At 38.5% G+C, this 20,906-nt stretch overlaps 1 protein-coding gene across 1 annotated transcript in view; it reads right to left on the bottom strand.

Annotated features, from left to right (window-relative positions):
* Nucleotides 1-20,906, bottom strand: part of Cpd (carboxypeptidase D) — a 69,593-nt gene that overhangs the window by 42,785 nt on the left and 5,902 nt on the right. The window contains exon 2 of the mRNA XM_070027405.1: nucleotides 19,540-19,787. Within this exon, the coding sequence (XP_069883506.1) occupies nucleotides 19,540-19,787 (248 nt within the window). The remainder of the gene's footprint in view (nucleotides 1-19,539; nucleotides 19,788-20,906) is intronic.

Below are 20,906 nucleotides of genomic sequence, written 5' to 3'. Positions count from 1 at the left end.
TGTAAGTATTGGTTAACACATAACTATCGAATTAATCAAAAACTAAAGGTCAGATTCTTAGAGATAAGCCTCCTTTTGAAAGTCCCTTAGACCTGAGGAAATATTACAATACCGTATCTAACAGCAACATTAATAACTGGTTAGGTAGGTGGCAAAAATTGAGGAGGTTTCTCAGATTAACTCTTTAATCCATATAAGATTTAAATGTAAAAATGAAATCATAAAAAATAAGAAGCTTGGATGGGAAGGTGGATCAGTGGTAGAGTGCTTGCCTTGCATTCATGAGGCCCTGGGTTCGATTCCTCAGCACCACATAAGTAGAAAAAGCCAGAAGTGGTGCTGTGGCTCAAGTGGTAGAGTGCTAGCCTTGAGCTGAAGAGCTGAGGGACAGCACACAGGTCCAGAGTTCAGGCCCCATGGCTGACCAAAAAAAAAAAAAAAAAAAAAAAAGAGAGAGAAGCCAATGAAAATATTTTCACTGTGGTAGAAAGCTTTACTACTAAATATGGCCTACATAGACATTGTAAAATACCTAAAAAGCACTACCATAAGAAATTGTAAAGAAAATAAAAATGGACAAAAGATTATAGAACATTTCTAGAAACATGTATATAAAATCTTTAAAACAGGGATGACTTTAACACAGAAACTTTTTTTTCCAGGAATTGATTCTGAGATAATAGCTAAAAGGATGAAAACTTTAAAAGAAAAATGGCCAGGTGCCAGTGGTTCACAAGTGTAATCCTACTCAGGAGGAGGCTAAATCTGAGGATAGCAGTTTGAAGCCAGCCAAGGAAAAAAGGCCATGAGATTCTTTATCTCCAATTAAATGCACCCTCCCCCAAAAAGCCAGAAGTGTAGCTAAAGCTCAAGTGCTTTGAGCAAAAAAGCTTAGGGACAGCCCCCAGGCTATGAGTTCAAGCCCCAGCACACAAAACAAACAAACAAACAAAAACCCTAAAATAAAGGAAAATAAAACTGGAAACAAGAGAACTGGTTATTAAGTTATGGTATAAAATGAGTTAAAGTGTTTCATGTATATTTATCATATATTAATAAAATTATACATGTGCTAAGAAAACAGGTTATAAAATAACATACACAAAACTTTTTGCATGATACTTTAAATATTATTATTCTTTGAAACACATGAAATTTCTTAAACAGTTTCCCTTTTTCTCACTTATGAAGTAACTAATTCAAAACACTTTTTCTTCCTGGTCTTGGGGCTTAAACTCTGGGTCTAGGCACTGTCCATGAGCCTCTTTGTGCTCAAGGCTAGCACTCTACCACTTGAACTACAGCGCCACTTCTGGCTTTTTTGTGAGTAGTTTATTGGAGATAAGAGTCTTGCAGACTTTCCTGCCCAGGCTGGCTTCAAATCGTGATCCTCAGATTTCAGCCTCCAAGATAGCTAGGATTACAGGTATGAGACACCAACACCCCGTTTCTAAACACTTTTGACAACCTCTAGTCAGCATATAGTTTGAAAGCTTGGGTCAGCTTCTAGAGACATGACTGACATGCTATCATCCCATTGAAGTGCACAGTGCAATGCAAATGAATATACAACCACCAACAATCAAGATACAGAGTATTTACAACACCACAGAAAGTTCCCTGCTCTGGGGCTCACAGTGTCTGGACAAGCATTAATTTAATTTCTTTCCCTATATTTTTGCCTTCTCCAACGTGTCATATAAATGGAACCATAAAATATATAGCCTTTTACATCAAGCTTCTTTCACTTAGCATAATAGTTTTCTTTTTGGAAATACTGGGATTTGAACTCAAGGCTTTGTAAGTGCTAGGCAGATGCTCTATCACTTAAGCCAAGCCACCAGCACTTTTAGCATGTTATTTGTGAGGTAGGGCCCCGTGTTTTTACCCAGGCTAGTCTAGACTGTAATCTTTTTTCTTAGACTTCGTGTGGCTGTGATCACAGGTGTGGGTCACCACATCCCATATAGCTTCTTTGCTGAGACGGGAGAAATGGAAGGGGGAAAGGTCTCAGTTAATTTTTTGCCTGGGCTGATCTTAAACAACATCTATCCAAGTCTCCATCTTCTGAGTACCCAGGATTACAAGTGTGAACCACTTTACATAGCAGCATAATGCTTTTGAGATTCACCCACATTGTTGTATATATAAATAGTACTTTTTAATAAGAAGCATTCTGTTGTATTGATATGTTTATCAATTCTCCAGGTGATAGATATTCTAGTTGTTTTGAATTTTTTTTTTTTTTTGGTGATTATGAACAAAGCTGGGTATAGATCTTAGTGTGGAAAACATGTAGGAGTGGCCTGGTGAATCATAAGGTATGTTTAGCTTTAAAAGTTGTTTGTTTTCCAAAGTGCTGGTTGTCCCATTCTCACAATCCCACCAACAATGTATTAACATTCCATATGCTCTGCATCACCTAGTAAGTTTCCCAAGCAACTGGCCCAGCTTCTAAATTTTGAACAGTCTAGTGGGTGAGTAGTGGTGTCTCACTGTGGTTTTAACTTGTATTTTCCTGATGACTAATGATAGTACACATCCCTTCTTTCCCATAAAAGCATATCTTTTATATCTGGATTTATCATTTCTTTTGGGATATCCTGGGAGCCAGAGAACTTGGTGATGTTGTACACCTGAAGAAACTTACAAAAAGAATCACATAAAGCTGTCATGTAAAGTCCCAGCTCACTCCTAAACCGTGTGTGTGTGTGTGTGTGTGTGTGTGTGTGTGTGTGTGTGTGAGAGAGAGACAGAGACAGAGACAGAGACAGAGACAGAGACAGAGAGAGAGAGAGAGAGAGAGAGAGAAAGAGAAAGAGAAAGAGAAAGAGAGGGGGAGAGGGAGAGGGAGAGGGAGAGACAGTATTCCAAACCACTAAGAATCAAACTTCAGAGCAGCCACTGCCTGATTCCTACACTGGCACCTGAATGATACACACACAGGACAGATTTCAACACTACCACAAAGGCTTTGAAAACAGCAATCACACACCACAGGAGCAAGTCAAAACCTGTGGCTGAATCAAACTAGGTCATTCCCTGCTAAAACTAACTAAAAAAATTTTTTTAATAAAATTTATTTAAATAAGACTCAGGATCTAGGCTGTAGCTCAGTGATGGTGTACTTGCCTAGCATGCAAGAAGCCTTGGGTTATATATGGGAATTACAGGGAATGGACCCAGGTGGACACAAAGACAAGATAAGACAGCTTAACAAAACTCAAATCTCTCTCTCTTTTTTTTTTTTTTTTTTGCCAGCCCTAAGGCTTGAACTCAGACTGAGTGTTATCCCTGAGCCTTTTTATGCTCTAGGCAAGTGCTCTACCATTTGAGCCACTGCTCCACTTCCAGCTTTTTCTGAGTAGTTTATTGGACTTTTCTGCCCAGGCTGGCTCTGAACCATGATTCTCAGATCTCAGCCTCCTGAACAGCTAGGCATGAGCCACTGGCACCTGGCCAAAACTCAACATAAGATTCAAAATGTTCAGAATGACAGCAGATCAAGAAAATGGGAGCCTGGCGCTGGTGGCTCACGCCTGTAATCCTAGCTACTCAGGAGGCTAAGATCTGAGGATCGAGGTTCAAAGCCAGCCCGGGCAGGAGAGACCGTGAGACTCCTATCTCCAATAAACCACCAGAAAACCGGAAGTGGCGCTGTAGCTCAAGTGGTAGAGCCCTCGCCTTGAGCTGAAGAGCTGAGGGACAGCGCCCAGACCCAGAGTTCAAGCACCATTACCAACAAAAAAAAAAAAAAAAAAAAAAAGAAAATGTGGTATATACACAATGGCATTTTATTCTTCCAGCAGAAAGAATGATAATAAACCATTTGTAAGGAAATGGAAAGACTGGGAAAAGACACAAAGAAACATAGGTTATATGGTTTCCCTTATTTGTGGTTGTGGTAACTAGAATATGTCTATAAATCTACAAGTAAAAAAAAAAATCTGCAGGTAAACACTCTGGATGGTATAAGACAAAAAAAAAAAAAATACAATAGGATATGAGGAATTATACAGGTTTATAGACATTCACACAGTGAGACCAAAGGAAAATATTCTTAGGATAGGATAACAAAGACTCAATAACTATGTGCATATGATCATATAAAATAATATTTATCAAAATGATCTCCAACATTGATGAAAAGGAACTAAGCAATTCAAGGGCAGCAATGGGGGTGGGGAATGAAAGGGAAAGAGGGAACAGCTTATGCTAAGCAAAAGGAAAGAAATGTACATATTACTCAATGTGGAAGATAGTTGTATTGTCAAAGCTCATAGAATTCATAAACATTATAGACCATAATAATGACAATTTGCCTTGTGAAGGTTAAAATGTTTGTGACTTTAAGTATCACTATCACATAATACTGTGAAATTTGTGAAATTTATATAGTCAGAAATTTATATAGTCACTTAATAAAAATTATTTTAAAAAATGATCTCTAAGAAATGGAAACAAGAGGTTTTTTATTTCTTTGTTGTTGTTTTTGTTTTCTTTACCTTTTGTATTGTTTGTTTATCTGTCGTTGGATGTGTAAGAGGAAGCACAGAAAGAGTGGAACCAAATGTGAACAAATGCAGCAGTGGTACTCACTAGATACTATGTGGAAAATGAACTAGATAACTTGTGGGTGGGGATGGGAGGGAAAAACTAGGAGAGAGTGAGGGAAGGGGTGACTTCCAAAACAGAAATGTACTCATTATCTGACTTATATAACTGTAACCCCTCTATACATTACTTTTACAAAAACAATAATATATATATATATATTCTTTTAAAATCCAAGCAGAGCTAAAAACAAGTCCAGAATGTAATTCAGAATTATTTGACATTCAAAGAAGTAAAAATCTCAACTAGGAAAAGAGTTGAGTAATATCAAGTTCAAGATGATCCACATATTAGAATCATCTAACTAATCTTTGTTATACTTACACTCCAAAGAATATTAAACATTCTTAAAATGAAATTAAACAGACCACATGGAAATAATAAACTGGAAATCTCATAACTGAAAAATAAACAATTTAAAACTTTCTTAAGCCACAATGGTGGTGGTATACACTTGTAATCTCAATAATCAAGGACAGCTGAGACAAGAAAATCACCAGTTCAAGGCCAGCATGGGTACACAGCAAGAAACCATCTCAGTAAAGGAGTAAATTAAAAAAATCAAAAGACAACGAAAAAAATGTTTGAAAGCTGAGAAAAAACAATGCATAGGCGGGGCAGAGGGGGTGCGGGGGAAGAATGACAGTAAGTTTCTCAGCAGAAACCATGGAGGCAAGAAATGGCACATTTTTGCAGTATTAGAAAAAGCAAACAAACACAACTAAAGGCTGTAAATCCATAACCCAGAGTTTTAGATCCAGTAAAAATACTCTTCAGGTCAGGCACCTGTGGCTGATGCCTTTAATCCTAGCTACTTAGGAGGCTGAGATCTGAGGATCACAGTTAGAAACCAGCTCTGGCAGGAAAGTCCTTGAGACTCTTATCTCTAATTAACCACCAGAAAACTGGAAGTAGCACTGTGGCTCAAGGTTGTAGTGCTAGCCTTGAGCAAAAAAGTTCAGAGACAGTGCTCAAGCCCTGAATTCAAGCCCCATGACTGACCAAAAACAACAATAATAATAATACTCTTCAAGAACAAGAAAAAAATAGACATTCAGTGAGGGAAAGCTGCAAGAATCCACTGCAATCAGACTTGCCTTAACAGAAATTATTAAAGTTCTTCAGCAAAAGAGAAACAATACCAGAGAGAAACCTCCCAAAACATCAATGAATGAGTGAAAAACACAACATAATAAGTATCTAGTAAATATATTTAGGCTGGTGTGGTAGTGCATGCCTGTAATCTCAAACTAAGAAGGTAGAGGCAACAGTCTATCAAGTTAGAGAACAGCATAGGTTCATATGGAGTTCTAGGCAAGCCTCAGCTACACAGTAAGGCCTGGTGTCAAAAACACAAGGGCTGGGGGCTGGGAAGGTGGCTCAGTGGTAGAGTGCTTGCCTTGCATGCATGAGGCCCTGCGTTCAATTCCTCAGCACCACATAAGCAAAAAGAAAAAAGCCGGAAGTGGTGCTGTGGCTCAAGTGGTAGAGCACTAGCCTTGAGCTGAAGAGCTGAGGGACAGTGCCCAGGCCCAGAGTTCAGGCCCCATGACCTGACCCAAAAAAACCCAAAAAACTATGTAGCTCATGGTAGTGCTGGCCTAGCATGTAAAAGGCCATGTGTTGGATCCCTAGCACTGTAAAGAAGAAAAAAAGAAAAGAAACTGTCTTTCTCTTCTTAAATTCTGTAGATAATTCAAAGTAAAAATCTGCTGGTGAGTTTTCAGTGCATAGAGATATTATATGTAGGAAAAGTACAATATAAAAGGGGATGATAAAGGGCATGGTGATAAGGTTTATACAGTCTCTTAAAGTGGTAAAACATTAATAAATTAAGATGGCATGAGCGTATGCCAGCCTTCAGCCAAGTGGAAGGAAAGGATAGAGGGAACCTCAACAGCAAGCGTGTTTCTCAGGCACACTAATTTTAGGAAGGAGTAAATATAGACACTGGAGCTCTGTAAAAGTATTTCCTTAATGCTACTCAAATTTGCAAATCTTCCCCGCTTCCTGTACATACATTCCCTTGAAAACCACTGTTTTCCATTCTCACAGGGAAGTGACAAAGGTACATCCACATTTTGCCAGGTATGGTAGCACTCACCTATAATCTCAGCATTCCTAGCAGTCAGGAAACTAAGGAAGGAAGATTATGAATTTAAGGCCATCTTGGGTTACAAACCTGATTTTTTAAAAAAAAGACATTTTGATGATGTAATTCAATGGTAGAGTGCTTATGTTGCAGGCACAAGACTTTGAGTTCAATCTCCTATGCCAAAAACAAAAAAGTTTTTTTTTAATTTAAAATGTATAGTTGGTAAGGTTTGATTTGTCTTCTTAATGTTTTGTTGGTTTGGTTTTGAAACAGAATCTCACTAAGTTCTACATACTATGTAGCCCTGGCTGGGCTGAACTTGAGATCCTTTCTCAGCATCTAAGGGCTTAGTTTTTTTGTTTATTTGTTTTTTTTTTAATTTATTTATTTAGTCAGCCATGGGGCCTGAACTGTGGGCATGGGCATTGTCCCTCAGCATTTCAGCTCAAGGCTAGCATTCTACCACTTGAGCCACAGCCCCACTTCTGGCTTTTTCTGCTTATGTAGTACTGAGGAATCGAACCCAGGGCCTCATGCATGCAAGGCAAGCACTCTACCACTGAGCCACCTTCCCAGCCCCCCAAGGGCTTTAAATACTAGCATACTTAGTCACACTTTGTTTTAAACTTCCTTACCAATCCAGAGTTTTTTATGCTCAGAAAAAAATGAATCCAATGTGCAATGAAATCTACTATATCTTCATCCCTTTACCAATTCCAAAGAACAAGATTCAAGAATAATCATTAGAATCTGTCCTGTGCTACAACGGATAGTGGTCAATGCCAATACTAATAGTTATGGGTGGCTAAATCTTCTGATCAGAGAACCTACTACTCAAGCCCATTAAATTCTTCTAATCTATTTGTCTCAAAATTAATCTTCATGTAAATACTTTTTAAAATTTATTTTTGTGTGTGGTATAGGATTAAGGCTAGCACTCTACTATTTGAGCCACAGCTCCATTTCTAGCTTTGGGTAATTAACTGGAGATAAGAATCTCACAGACTTTCCAGCCAGGCCTGGCTTTGAACCTGGATTCTCAGATCTCAGCCTTCTGAGTAGCTAGGATTACAGGTGTGAGCCACCAGCACCCTGCAAGCATTCGACTATAGGGTTGAATTTATTAAGATCCTTTCTCTTTAAAGCAAGATCATTATAGTAAAAACAGTAGTAGGGGATTGTTCCTGGATAAGAATGTATTGCAGCCAGGCTGGTGTCTCACGCCTGTAATCCTAGCTACTCAGGAGGCTGAGATCTCGGGATCGAGCTTCAAAGCTAGCCCAGGCAGGAAAGTCCATAAGACTCTTATCTCCAATAAACCACTAGAAAACCGGAAGTAGCACTGTGGCTCAAGTAGTAGAGCTCTTGCCTTGAGCTGAAGAGCACAGGGACAGTGCCCAAGCCCAAAATTCAAGCCCCATGACCGACCAAAAAAAAAAAAAAAGAATGTATTGCATACCTTAAAGTGCATGAAGCCAGGTGCTGATAGCTCATGCCTGTAATCCTAGCTACTCAGGAGGCTGATATCTGAGGATCTTGGTTCTTAGCCAGCCCAGGCAATAAAGTTTGTGACACTCTTATTTCCAATGAATCACCAACAAGCCAGAAGTAGAGCTATGACTCAAATGGTAGAGTCCTAACCAGGAATGAAAAAAGTATCAGTGCTCAGGTCCTTACTTCAAGCCACAGTACCAGCACACACATGCACGCGCGCGCGCGCACACACACACACACATCCCAACAGATACTGATTTATTCTTTTGTCTCAAGCAGAAAGCCAGTAGGAAAAGAAAAAAGTAGCTCAGCCTTCAGTTTACATAAGACTTAAAAGCTTTTATTAAAATTGCTTTGGCAGCCCAATTATTCAAGTATTATACAAGAATCCTATTAATCTCTTACAGAAATGCTACTTTTTTTTTAAATATGGAGGTTTGAACTCAGGGTCTAGTGTTTGCTAGGCAAATACTCAACCACTTGAGCCAGGCTCCCGGTCAGAATGACAATTTTTATAAGAAAGTCTAGGAGTATAGAAAGTATAAGAGTATAGGGGCTGGGAAGATGGCTCAGTGGTAGAGCGCTTGTCTTGCATGCCTGAGGCCCTGGGTTCGAGTCCTCAGTACCACATAAGCAAAAAGAAAAAAGCCGGAAGTGGCGCTGTGGCTCAAGAGGTAGAGCGCTAGCCTTGAGCTGAAGAACTGAGGGACAGCGCCCAGGCCCAGAGTTCAGATACCCATGACCAGACCCAAAGAAAGAAAGAAAGAAAGTATAAGAGTATAGGAATATGGATAAGCAATTCCATGGTATATTTAAATTTACAGTGTAAAATTACAGTAGACCCCCCCCCTTAATTGTTCCAAGAACTGGAACAAATGCCTGAATCAAGGATAAAATCAAGCCCTATATATACTATGCTTTCTCCTGTATATACACACTGAAGACAAAGTCTAAGTCAATTTATTAATCAGGCAGGGTAAGAGATTAACAATAATAAAATAGAATAATTAGAACAATATACAGTAATAAAAGTTATGTGAATGTGGTTGCTGCAAACATCTAATTACACTGTATTTACCCTTTCTTTTTGTGTTGCTGTAAGATGACATGATGAACCCCTGGGCTACTGTGGGAGGGTTATATGAACCCAAGCATTGCAATATCTGGACAGACATCTTAAATGGAGACTATCAGGGAGGTAGCATATATAGCATGGATACGGTTCATGTACTGAGCAGGACAATACAGGAATTCCTCATGCCACTCAGAATAGTGCACAATTTACAGTTTATGAATTGTTTATGATTGGAACTTTCAAGCCATGGTTGATCATAGGTATCTAAAGCCAGGGAAAGCAAAAGTGCAGATAAGGGAGTATAACTCTGTATTTCAAAAGACAGTGCGAAATTCCCACAATTCTATCTTCAGCTAATTTTTTTATAGACAACCAAGGAGTAAGTGATAATTCTACACTCCCTGAGATATTTTATAAAGTTATTGAGGGGCTGAGAATGTGGCTTAATGGTAGAGTGCTTGCCTTGCATGCACATGAGGCCCTGGGTTCGATTACTCAGAACCACATAAACAGAAAAGGCCAAAAGTGGCACTGTGGCTCAAGTGGTAGAGTGCTAAACCTTGAGCAAAAGTAGCTCAGGGACAGCACCCACACCCTGAGTTCAAGCCTCAGGACTGGCAGAAAAAAAAAGGTAGTGAACAAGATGCTTACACATGCACACACACACAAACTGAAATGGAAAAACTAAAGCACATCAATAGAAAAGGAAGGGGTAAAAATCCCACCCATTCCCAGTGTTTAAATTCAAACTGACCAAATCTTAACTACAGTAGTCTTTGGAGCAACTTATCTTATGAAAATCACTTCCTTTACCACTCCTACTAGATATATATTTGCTAATGATATGATAGAACTAAAGCTAAATTACACAGTCCTGTGTCTGGTGTCAGTTATAAGTTAGTCAACAGTATCTCTACACAGCTCTCTAACTGCATTTCCCCTTTTTTATCTCCTGAGTTAACAAAAAAAGGGGGGGGTGAACACATCTCAATTCTGAAGCACTGCGGGGGTCAAACTCTTAATATCAGTGTTTAATTTTCAACCTTCCAGGAGCTATTATCACATTACAAAGTACTAGATTGTGCAGCTCCTAAATGTCAGATTTTATATTAGCTTTATATTTCAGTTTACTAGAGCAAATGCTTAACTCAAGTAGAAGCAAAAGTTAATATCCTGCTGAGCATGATTTCACCTTTTTGGCTTTTCTTTAAAAAAAAAAAAATCAAACAACATTCTAATTTAAATAAAAAAGGGAAAGAAGAAGGAGGGAAGCAACTGAACCCATTCTTTAATGTACAAGATTAGAGGAGACCAAAAGCACTTTGCAAGGCACTTTTTTTTAATTTAATTTAATTTTATTTTTTTCAGTTTGCATATTTTTTTTATTGTAAAGATACTATACAGATGCAAGGCACTTTTGATTATCAGTTGTACCCGTAAAACACAAACAGGCTGCGAATTTTAGTATTTGAATCATCAGCACTCCTTAAAGAAACATCATGGTACAAAATGCCAGATGTGCCTTAACTTTGGAGGCATGAGAAGGTGAGAAACTACCCATCTGTTCACTTATATACTTGAATTTCTGGCTCCACACAATTAAAATGTGCCAGGAAGCAATATCAATTCAACCTTGGAAATCTTGTACTCTGCCCTAAACTTTGTCCACTTGTCTCACATCTTCTAAGTCTCCTTCTCATACTGACTTCTCATCCAGGCTCCAGTTCTAAATACCCAATGAGTAGTTTTGATATCAGGAACTACCTCCAATTTTCACTTTTCTCCCACCAAAAGAACATACATACACATCCCCCTCCAACGTTTTCTCCATTACTATTTTTCTCACTTATGCAGGCCCAAAATTCTCCAGGTCACATCTCCTTGAAATTCAATCAGTGGTCAACCCTGCAATTCTTGCACTATTTCTTTTTTTTTTTTTTTTTGGATCCGGTCATGGGCCTGAACTCTGGGCCTGGGTGCTGTCCCTCAGCTCTTCAGCTCAAGGCTAGCGCTCTACCACTTGAGCCACAGCACCACTTCCGGCTTTTTTCTTTTTGCTTATGTGGTGCTGAGGAATCGAACCCAGGGCCTCATGCATGCAAGGCAAGCGCTCTACCACTGAGCCACCTTCCCAGCCCCCATCTTGCACGATTTCTTATACCTTTCATTTTCCTTTTTGGTCTTCATGTGTCCCAGCAGATAAAGCCCTTGTCTCCAAAAACAATCTCATTCCACAACTGTAAAAAAGCCTCCCTAGTCTCATTTTCCCTAAGACTCTGTACCTTCTAATGCATTTTACATCAACATAACTCCGAAATTAATCATACCACTCTGTCCAAGCCAAATGGGTGGGCATTTTACGAATGATGAAAACAAAAGGCTCTGGGAAGGCAGGCAGGAGAGTGACCATTATCACAGAAGAAGCTTCAGAGGAGGCACAGCTAACCTAGAAGAAAATAATCTCGACAGACAGTAGCCTTACTACTGTCAGGTTCAGGTTCTGGAGGAAGGATAAGTCATCAGTGGTGCAGGAGAGATAAGAGATGAGGCCAGAAATGTAGGCTGAATCAAACTCTGAAGTTTAGACTAGATCCTATCAAAATGTGAGACCAGTAAAAATAGAAGACCCTATAGGGTTTCACTTTCTGCCCAGGAGTGGGCCTGGACTTCAGTTCATTTACATTCCCATGTAGCTAGGATGACAGAGACATACTACTATGCCCAGCATTTTCAGTTGAGATGGGATCTAGAGAACTTTGTGTCCAGGCTGGATTCAAACCATAATCCTTCCAATGTTTTCCTCCTCAGTAGTAGAATTACAGGCATGAGGCCTTACACCCAGCCAACAATTGTATTTCTAACTTCTTATTATAATACTCATTCATATTATAGGGAAGACAAACTAAGATACATTGTGATTCAGTTCCTTCCCTGGAAATGATTGAGGCATAAACAAGCCAGGAAAAAAACAAGTTAGCACATGGAACTTGTAAGGTGTTTTGTTCCTACTTATTATTTGAAAATAAATAAATGCTATCATTCTATCATAGTGTGTTGTGATGTCAATCAGTGAGTTCAGATACCCTTTTTTTTAAAAATGAAAGAGCCAGGCACCAGTGGCTCATGCCTGTAATCCTAGCTACTCAGGAGGCTGAGATCTGAGAATTGTGGTTGAAGTCAGCTCTGGTAGGAAAAGTCTACATGAGACTGTTATCTCAGTTAACCACAAAATGCTAGAACTGGAGCTCAAGAGGTAGAGCACTAGCCTTGAGCAAAATGCTCAGGGACAGAGTCCAGGCCCAAGTTCAAGTCCCAGTACTGGCCCTAAATAAATAAACAAGCAAAAGAAATACCACCAGAACATCTTAAAAGTTAAATATGATTTCATGAAATTATTTTAGTTGTATACATACATGAACTGCATATAAACAACTAGAAAGTATTTCATATTAGAAGTCACTAGTGAAGGAAAAAAATATGGCTGAGAATATAGATTAATTGGTAGAGCACTTGCCTAGCATATATAAGGTCCTGGTTCATGATCCTTAGCCCTATAAGAAAAATACTCTGACCTAGGATCTACTAGCAGAGTAAGTTTATTTTGTCAGAGTAGGAACTACTTTTTTTCTAGGAAGAATAGGTTTATAATTATGTATTCATTTTTCAGATGGCAAGAATTCATTTTTTAAAGAAAGGCTTCTTATTTATTTATTATTTTTTTTGAAACAAGATCTTACTATATAGCCCTTGCCCAACATGGCCTGAAAATTGCTTTGTAGCCTGGGCTAACTTTAACCTTATGCTCCTCCTGCCTCAGCTTCCCCAGTGTTGGTATTACAGACACGTGCCCAGCAAGGAAAAAAAAAAGTTTTATTGCTTACCTTCTATACACCTGGAATGCTTCTATGTGCTGGAAATAGAAAAGCAGATAACACAAAAGTCCCTGAGTTCATAAAGTCCAAACACTAGTAGAGATAAGAGCTGTTAGCTATAGTGACCAATGCTGAACTAAGTGCTTAAGGTAGTTCTCACCTTAGCATCAGGCAGATAAAATACAGTATTTACCCTTATTTACATACGTACATTTCTCTTACACACACGTGCACACACATGCACAGAGAAAAGACAAGACAGAGTTGAGATTGAAATCCATACTAGTAGGATTCCAAACCTCTACTCTCAGCCATTATATTATGCTGCCTTCCAATGCCTTTCTATCTGCAGGAAAGAAAATATAATGATACTTTGCCTAAGAAAACTTATAAAACTTATACACAACTGTGATTTTTGGCCCATTAATTTCAATTATATATTAACTTGGGTTGCTTGACCTTTCATAAACGTTGCAGAAGGCAGTTCTTAAAAATGAAAAGTCTAGCGGGGCGTCAGTGGCTTATACCTATAATCCTAGCTACTATTCTGGAGGCTGAGATCTGAGGATCACAGTTCAAAGCCAGTCCGGGCAGGAAACTTTGTAAGGCTCTTAACTCCAATAACCCACTCAGAAAGCAAGAAGTGGTGCTGTAGCTCAAAGTGGTACAGTGCTCACCTTGAGCTGAAGAGCTAAGGGATAGTGGTCAGGCCCACAGTTCAAGCCCCACAACCGACAGAAAAAAAAAAAAAAAAAGAAAAAAAAAAGAAAAAGAAAGAAAGAAAAAGAAAAGTCTATGCTAGGTATCAGTGGCTCATGCCTATGACTAGCTACTAGGGAGGCTGATATCTGAGAACTGCAGTTCGAAGCCAGCCTGGGCAAGAAATTCTGTGAGACTCTTCTCTCCTATTAATCACTAGAATAGCCAGAAGTGGAGCTGTGGCTCAAGTGGTAGAACACTAGCCTTGAGTAAAAAAGCTCAGGAATAACTCCCAGACCCTGAGTTCAAGTCTTAGACTGGAACAAAAAACAAAACAAAACAAGTGCTACTGAAACTTATAGTAACCAGTCTGTAGCTGATGAGCAAGGCTATTCACAGGCTTCACCAGGTTAGTTATTCCTTAAATGATCCTACAAATTTGGAAGACATGTTGAGAGAAGAAAGGCCACCTACACAGGCAGGTAAATGTCCTGAGTCAACTCTGGCAGAGAAGGTAGAGGTGGATCATGTGTGATCCTTATAAACAGGAACTCTTTTTTTTTTTTCTTACTGTGTCCCCATGACCTGATACAGAATATGGGATATGGCAGGTACTCACTAAATGTTTGCTAAATGAATAATTAAGTTGCATAAGTTAACCCTCTCTAGAGCCTTGAATTTCTATGAGAACAGAAGGATTGGATTCAATCTATGTCTAGTTTATATTCATTTTCAATTCTAAAAGTCTGTAGTTCTTAGAGCTAGCATTCCTAAACACATCATAAAGAGTATCAGTAAAATCAGTCCAGGACATCCAAGTCTGAATTCAAGCCAAGTCACAAGGTGTCATAATAGCTCACTGCAGTCTGCAGAAAGTAAACAAAATGACTTTGCTCTGTGGAAATAACTAAAATCCTCACAGCTTCCTTGTTAAGAAGAAACCTGTGATATTTTTAAGGTATGAAGAGAAACTAGCTATTACAGAAATAACATAAAACAGTCCTGACTCTCTAGCCTTAAACAAGAAAGTGGTCCTCATAAAAACAATAGAAACAGAAGTAACAAAATGGTTTCTTTATATGTCTGAAGAATCATAAAAATCTAATAACTGGTTTAAATATTTTGTGCCTTAGAGTACTTCTCATTTTCTGTGAAGGCAGGATATTTATTTTGAAAACAATAGATTTCTGGCCACGTGCTGGTGGCTCATGCCTGTAATCCTAGATACTCAGGAAGCTGAGATCTGAGGATCACCATTCAAAGCCAGCCTGGGCGGGAAAGTCTGTGACATTCTTATCTCCAATCAACCACCAGAAGACCAGAAGTGATATTGTAGCTCAAGTGGTAGAGCTCTCACCTTAAGCTGAAGAGCTCAAGGGACAGTGCCCAGGCCCAGAGTTCAAGTCCTACGACTTGATATATATATATATATATATATATATATATATATATATATATATCAGTAGATTTCTATTCTTCATTCAATGATCAATTAGGGATTATTTTCTAACCTTTTAGATTTTTTTTTCCAAAAATGTACCTTATTTGCCAACCTACTATCTAAATAATTTCATCTCAAATTAATGAAGTAACAACTGACTCACAAAACTATCAATTCAGATTGAAATGTAACATTTATATATTAAAGTATGTCCCTTATCTAGTTTATTATTTTTTAAGCAATGGTTTTCAAATTACCTCTGTATGGGGAAATTTGGCGTCTAAATATTCTAAATGAATGCTTGATTAGAGCAAAGAAACAAAGACAGAATCTAGAACAGGATCAGGAAATCTAGGAGTTACTAAATCCTCAAACTTGGAACTCTTTTATATACTTGACATAAGTCAAAAAGTAATTCAAAAGTTTAAATAAAGGCACAAATTGGTAGACATTTCTTAGGACAAGTCACAACAAGATAACATTACATTGCTAAAAATATGGTAAGGAAGACCAAAGGCATTTCGCTACAGAAAGACTCTAAGAGAAAATGTTTGTACTAATGACTTTTCCATAGGTTGACTTGCTTCTTCTGCTTATTGTGTGTGTGTGTGTGTGTGTGTGTGTGTGTGTGTGTGTGTGTGTGTGTGTATGTATATATATAAAATTGTAAAGATACTATACAGAGGGGGGCTGGGAAGTTGGCTCAGTGATAAAGTGCTTGCCTTGCATGCCTGAGGCCCTGGGTTCGATTCCTCAGCACCACATAAGCAAAAAGAAAAAAGCCTGAAGTGGTGCTGTGGCTCAAGTGGTAGAGCGCTAGCCTTGAGCTGAAGAGCTGAGGGACATCGCTCAGGCCCAGAGTTCAGGCCCCGCAACAGGACCCAAAAAAAAAATTAAAAAAAAAAAAAAGATACTATACAGAGGGGTTACAGTTACATGAGTAAGGTAATGAGTATATTTTGTGTTGAGCACTGTTACCCCCTCTGTTTTTCCTCTACCATTCCCTTCCCTCTCCCTCTCCTTCCCCCAGTTTGCAAAATTGTAAAGTTCGTTTTCAACATAGTGTCTTGTACATCTCATTGTTACAATGGGTCAACCTGTATCCTTGTTTTAGCATTTTATTATTTCCCTTCCCCTCCCCAAATTAGAAAAATGATCAGCTTTTATTTTAAGATTTTTTTTTTTAATTTTGAAAGTCCAGCTATATAGCCCAGTTGGCCTCAAACTATGATTCTCTTATCATGGGCTCTTGAATGCTAGAATTACAGGTGTGTGTCACTATGCATTGGAAACATTGGAGTTGATCAAAAATCTCATGCTTGCTAGGCATTTGCATTTTTGACTGGAGCTGGCCTCAGACAGCAATACCTGGTTCATTGGTTGAGATGAGATCTTGCTAACTTTTTGTCAGAGATGGCTTCAAACCTTGATCCTTCTGATTTGTCTCTATTTTTGTGTATATTTCAGTATTGAGTTTTAAATTAAGAGCCCTGCACTTCTGCTCAAGGCTGATGTTCTACCACATGAGCCACACTTCTAATCTGGCACTTTGCTGGTTAATTGGAGGTAAGAGTCTTACAGATTTTATATCCAGGCTGACTTTAAACTATGATCCTTAAATCTCAGCCTGCCTGACCTTCTTTTGTTTTATTCTTTTTTTTTTTTTGGTTGGTCGTGGGGCTTGAACTCTGGGGCTTGGGCGCTAACCCTGTGCTCTTCAGCTTAAGGCAAGTGCTCTACCACTTGAGCCACAGCACCACTTCTGGTTTTCTGGTGGTTTATTGGAGATAAGAGTCTCATGGACTTTTCTGCCCGGGCTGGCTTTGAACGGTGATCCTCAGATGTCAGCCTCCTTAGTAGCTACTATTATAGGCATGAGCCACCAGCGCCGGCTTTTGTTTTATTCTTAACAGTCTAAGTTTGTACTTTAAAAGAGTTATTATTTAAACTGAAAAGTTTAAAAGAACAATAGCTGTTTTCATAACATTTAAAAAGGAAAGATAAGTAATTCAAGATTACTTTAAGAATTCTTTTAAAAATAATATTTTAGCTAGATGCTGGTGGTTCATGTCTGTAATCCTAACTGTTTAGGAGGCTGAGATCTGAGTACTGCAGTTCAAAGTTAGCGCAGGCAAGAATGTCCATAAGACTCTTATCTCCAATTAGAAACACCAAAAAAGCTGAAAGAGCATTAGCCTTGAGCATAAAAATGCAGAGATAGTGCCTAGGCCCTGAGTTCAAGCCCAGGACAAGCACCAAAAAAATAAAAAATAAAATAAAATAATAAATAGTACTTTAGCCAGGCACTAGTGGCTCACACCTGAAAGCATAGCTATTCAGGAGGCTGAGATCTGAGGAACACACACACACACACACACACACACACACACACACACACACACACACACACACACACACACACACACACACACACACACACACACACACACACACACACACACACACACACACACACACACACACACACACACACACACACACACACACACACACACGAAATAGCTAAAATGGTTTAAGAATGCAGCTCAGTAATAAGAGTTCTTGTCTAGCTTTCAAGAACCCCTGAAGTGAGTTTGATCTACTCGGAGGGAGAACGACTAAAACAGCAAATGTTTTCTTAAAAAATATAAATACAAGCCAGGTGCCAGTAGCTCATGTCTGTAATCCTAGCTACTCAGGAGGCTGAGATCTGAGGATTGCAGTTCAAAGCCAGCCTGGGCAGGAAAAGTCCATGGGACTTTTATCTCCAATAAACCACTCAGAAAACTGGAAGTGGCACTGTGGCTCAAGTGGTAGAGTGCTTCCCTTGAGCTGAAAAGCTGAGGGACAGCACCCAGGCCCAGAGTTCAAGTCCTAGACCAACAACAACAACAACAACAATATTATGTGTATATATATATGTATGATTATGTATAATATACATAAATACATATAAAGGATTTATATAAATAATATTTATATATTGTATAGATATATAATACACACCTACACATATGCTGGACACCAATGACTTAATGCCAATAATCCTAGCTACTCAGGAGGCAGAAATCTGGCAGATCATAGTTCAAAGTGAGCCCAGGATGAAAAGTTCACTAGACTCTATATCCAAAATAATCACCAAAAAGCAAAGCATGACTCAACTGGTAAAGCACCAGTCTAATAGGCATGAGACCCTGAGTTCAACCCTAATACTGAAAAAAAATTTTTCCATGATCACTCCACAGACTAAAATATAAAGGGAAATGTGTCTTATATACAAAGGAGATATCTAGTTGGCAATCAACATATTAACCAAGCAGCCCAACCTAGCTACTTGTGTAGATGGCTTTATATCTTCTGATAAGATTGTGATGCAGTCTATGTAATGTTCTTACTAGAAAATTAGACCTGAATCTTAGCATATAAAAGTATCAAGCTGGGCATCGGTGGCTCACTCCTATAATTCTAGCTACTCAAGAAACTGAGACCTGAGGATCATGGTTTGAAGCCAGCCTAGGTAGGAAAGTCAATTATCTCCAATTAATCACAAAAAAAGCCAGAAATGGCACTGTGGCTCAAGTGGCAGAGTACTAGCCTTGAGCAAAAGGAGCCCAGGGACAGTGTCCAGGTCTAGAGTTCAAGCCCAGAATTAGAAATTAAAAATAAAGCATCAAATCCACAATATGGAATGTTTCTTAGGACAACTAGTCTGTACTCTTAACAGAGTCAAATTAGAATGCCTGGATCCTAGATTTGAAGAAAAGGAGTTACAAAGGATGTTTTGAGAAAAGAGGGAAAATGTGAGTTACAGCAGGCAGATAGCTAGCTAGCTATGACGAATGGATGGATGGAAGGATGGATGGATGGATGGATGGATGGATGGATGGATAGATGGATGGATGGATGATGGATGAATGGTAGTATTGAATTACTGTTGATTCCTCAGTTATGATATTAGTATATGGTTATACTGAAGAATGTCCTTGTACTTAGAAATATATGTTAAGGAACTTAAAGGTAAAGTGTCATGAAATCTCTACAGCCTATTTTGGACAATTTGGCAAAACATTTTGTGTATGGTTTAGGAGGGGGTATATATGTGTATGGATGTGAGGAGTATGTGGTACACTAACAATGAGGAAATTTAAATAATGGATACGTAAGTGTTTAATCTTTTTTCATTTTACTGTAGGCTTGAAATTTTCAAAAGATAAGGAGGAAAGTATAGCTAATTTAGTGCTTTGCATACCTTCCACATCATACCAATGTGCACCATTTGTGATCCCATCTTTGAAAGTTTCATCTTCATCTCCTGGGCAATGAGGCTCGCCAGTTTTCATTATGGGGTGGTTTGAAGCATAAGCTTTTGCTAAGTACTTAAAGACTTCATCATCTGAGGTTTTGCTGTAGACTCCAGTGGCCTTATGTTCTGGTGAATCATCAAAAGGATAGCTTGCTACCACGGAGCCACCATGCAGGTTTCCAGAAAGCACAAACCTTTGAAAACACAATCAAATGACATATTTTAATATCAAGTACTTAAAATTGGGTATTAAAAATTCTACACCACCTTTCATAAATGAGATCATTTTTATTTCTTTTTCTTTAGTGCTGGGGTAAAGCCCAGGGTCTGGCACATGGCTAGGCAAGTGCTCTACCACTGAGTTCAAGACTCTATTCCCATACATGAATTCAAATATCTCTCTTACAGACCTAGAAGACAATTCTATCGGCCGTTACAAGTTAACTAATACCAATAGCAACAAAAAAAGAAAACAAGCTCTTGGTTCAATTCCTAATAACGGAAAAAAATCAAGCATCTTAACCACATGGAATTTTAAGAACTTTTTAGCATTAAAGATGTAGCTAAGGCTGGCTCAAGTGGTAAAGTGACTGTCTAATAAGTGCAAGACCCAAGTTCAAATCAAAGTACCATCAAAATGATATTTACCTGACCACGTATGTGCATGCATATGTACTGGGAATCAGACTCAAAGCCTCTTGCATGCTACCCACACTAGCTATCACTGAGCTATACCCCAGATCTATACTTCTATTTTTTTTTGACACTCCTTGCTGTTCCTGAGCTACTGCTCTATAACTTGATCCCCAGCTCCACTTCCAGTTTTTTTGGTGGTTAATTGGAAATAAGAGTCTCATGGATTTTCATGCCTGGGCTGCCTTTGAACTATGATCTTCACTCAGTCTCCTGAGTAGCTAGAATTATAGATGTAGCCATTGTTGCTCAGCTGTTTCTACTTGTAAGTGAATTATTTATAATGTGATCAAATTTGTAAATGTAGATATATGGAAGGATTCCTTTTGTAGTAAAAATTTAAAGATAAAAACATACATTCTATTTATGCATCTTTCCTTTATATAACAGTTCAATGTATTACTGAAAGTAGAGATTAAATACTTTTCTCTTTATATTCTAGTTTTCCTTCCATCTGCCTAGCTTCTGTGGTTGAAAGTAACTCAAAAATTCTAAAGGGGATTGATAAGTAGTATTTCATTCTATATGTTTGAAAGAAAATTAAATCAATCATATGCTTAATTCAAAATGTTATTTTAAGCATCATCATCAGCACCAGCCCAAAGGAGATCAAACAATGA

This window comes from Dipodomys merriami, unplaced genomic scaffold (assembly GCF_024711535.1).
Source record: "Dipodomys merriami isolate MVZ:Mamm:240054 unplaced genomic scaffold, mDipMer1.0.p SCAF_19, whole genome shotgun sequence".
Taxonomy (NCBI): Eukaryota; Metazoa; Chordata; class Mammalia; order Rodentia; family Heteromyidae; genus Dipodomys; species Dipodomys merriami.
Note: the sequence above shows the minus strand (reverse complement) of the source record. Positions and strands in the feature narration are given on the sequence as shown.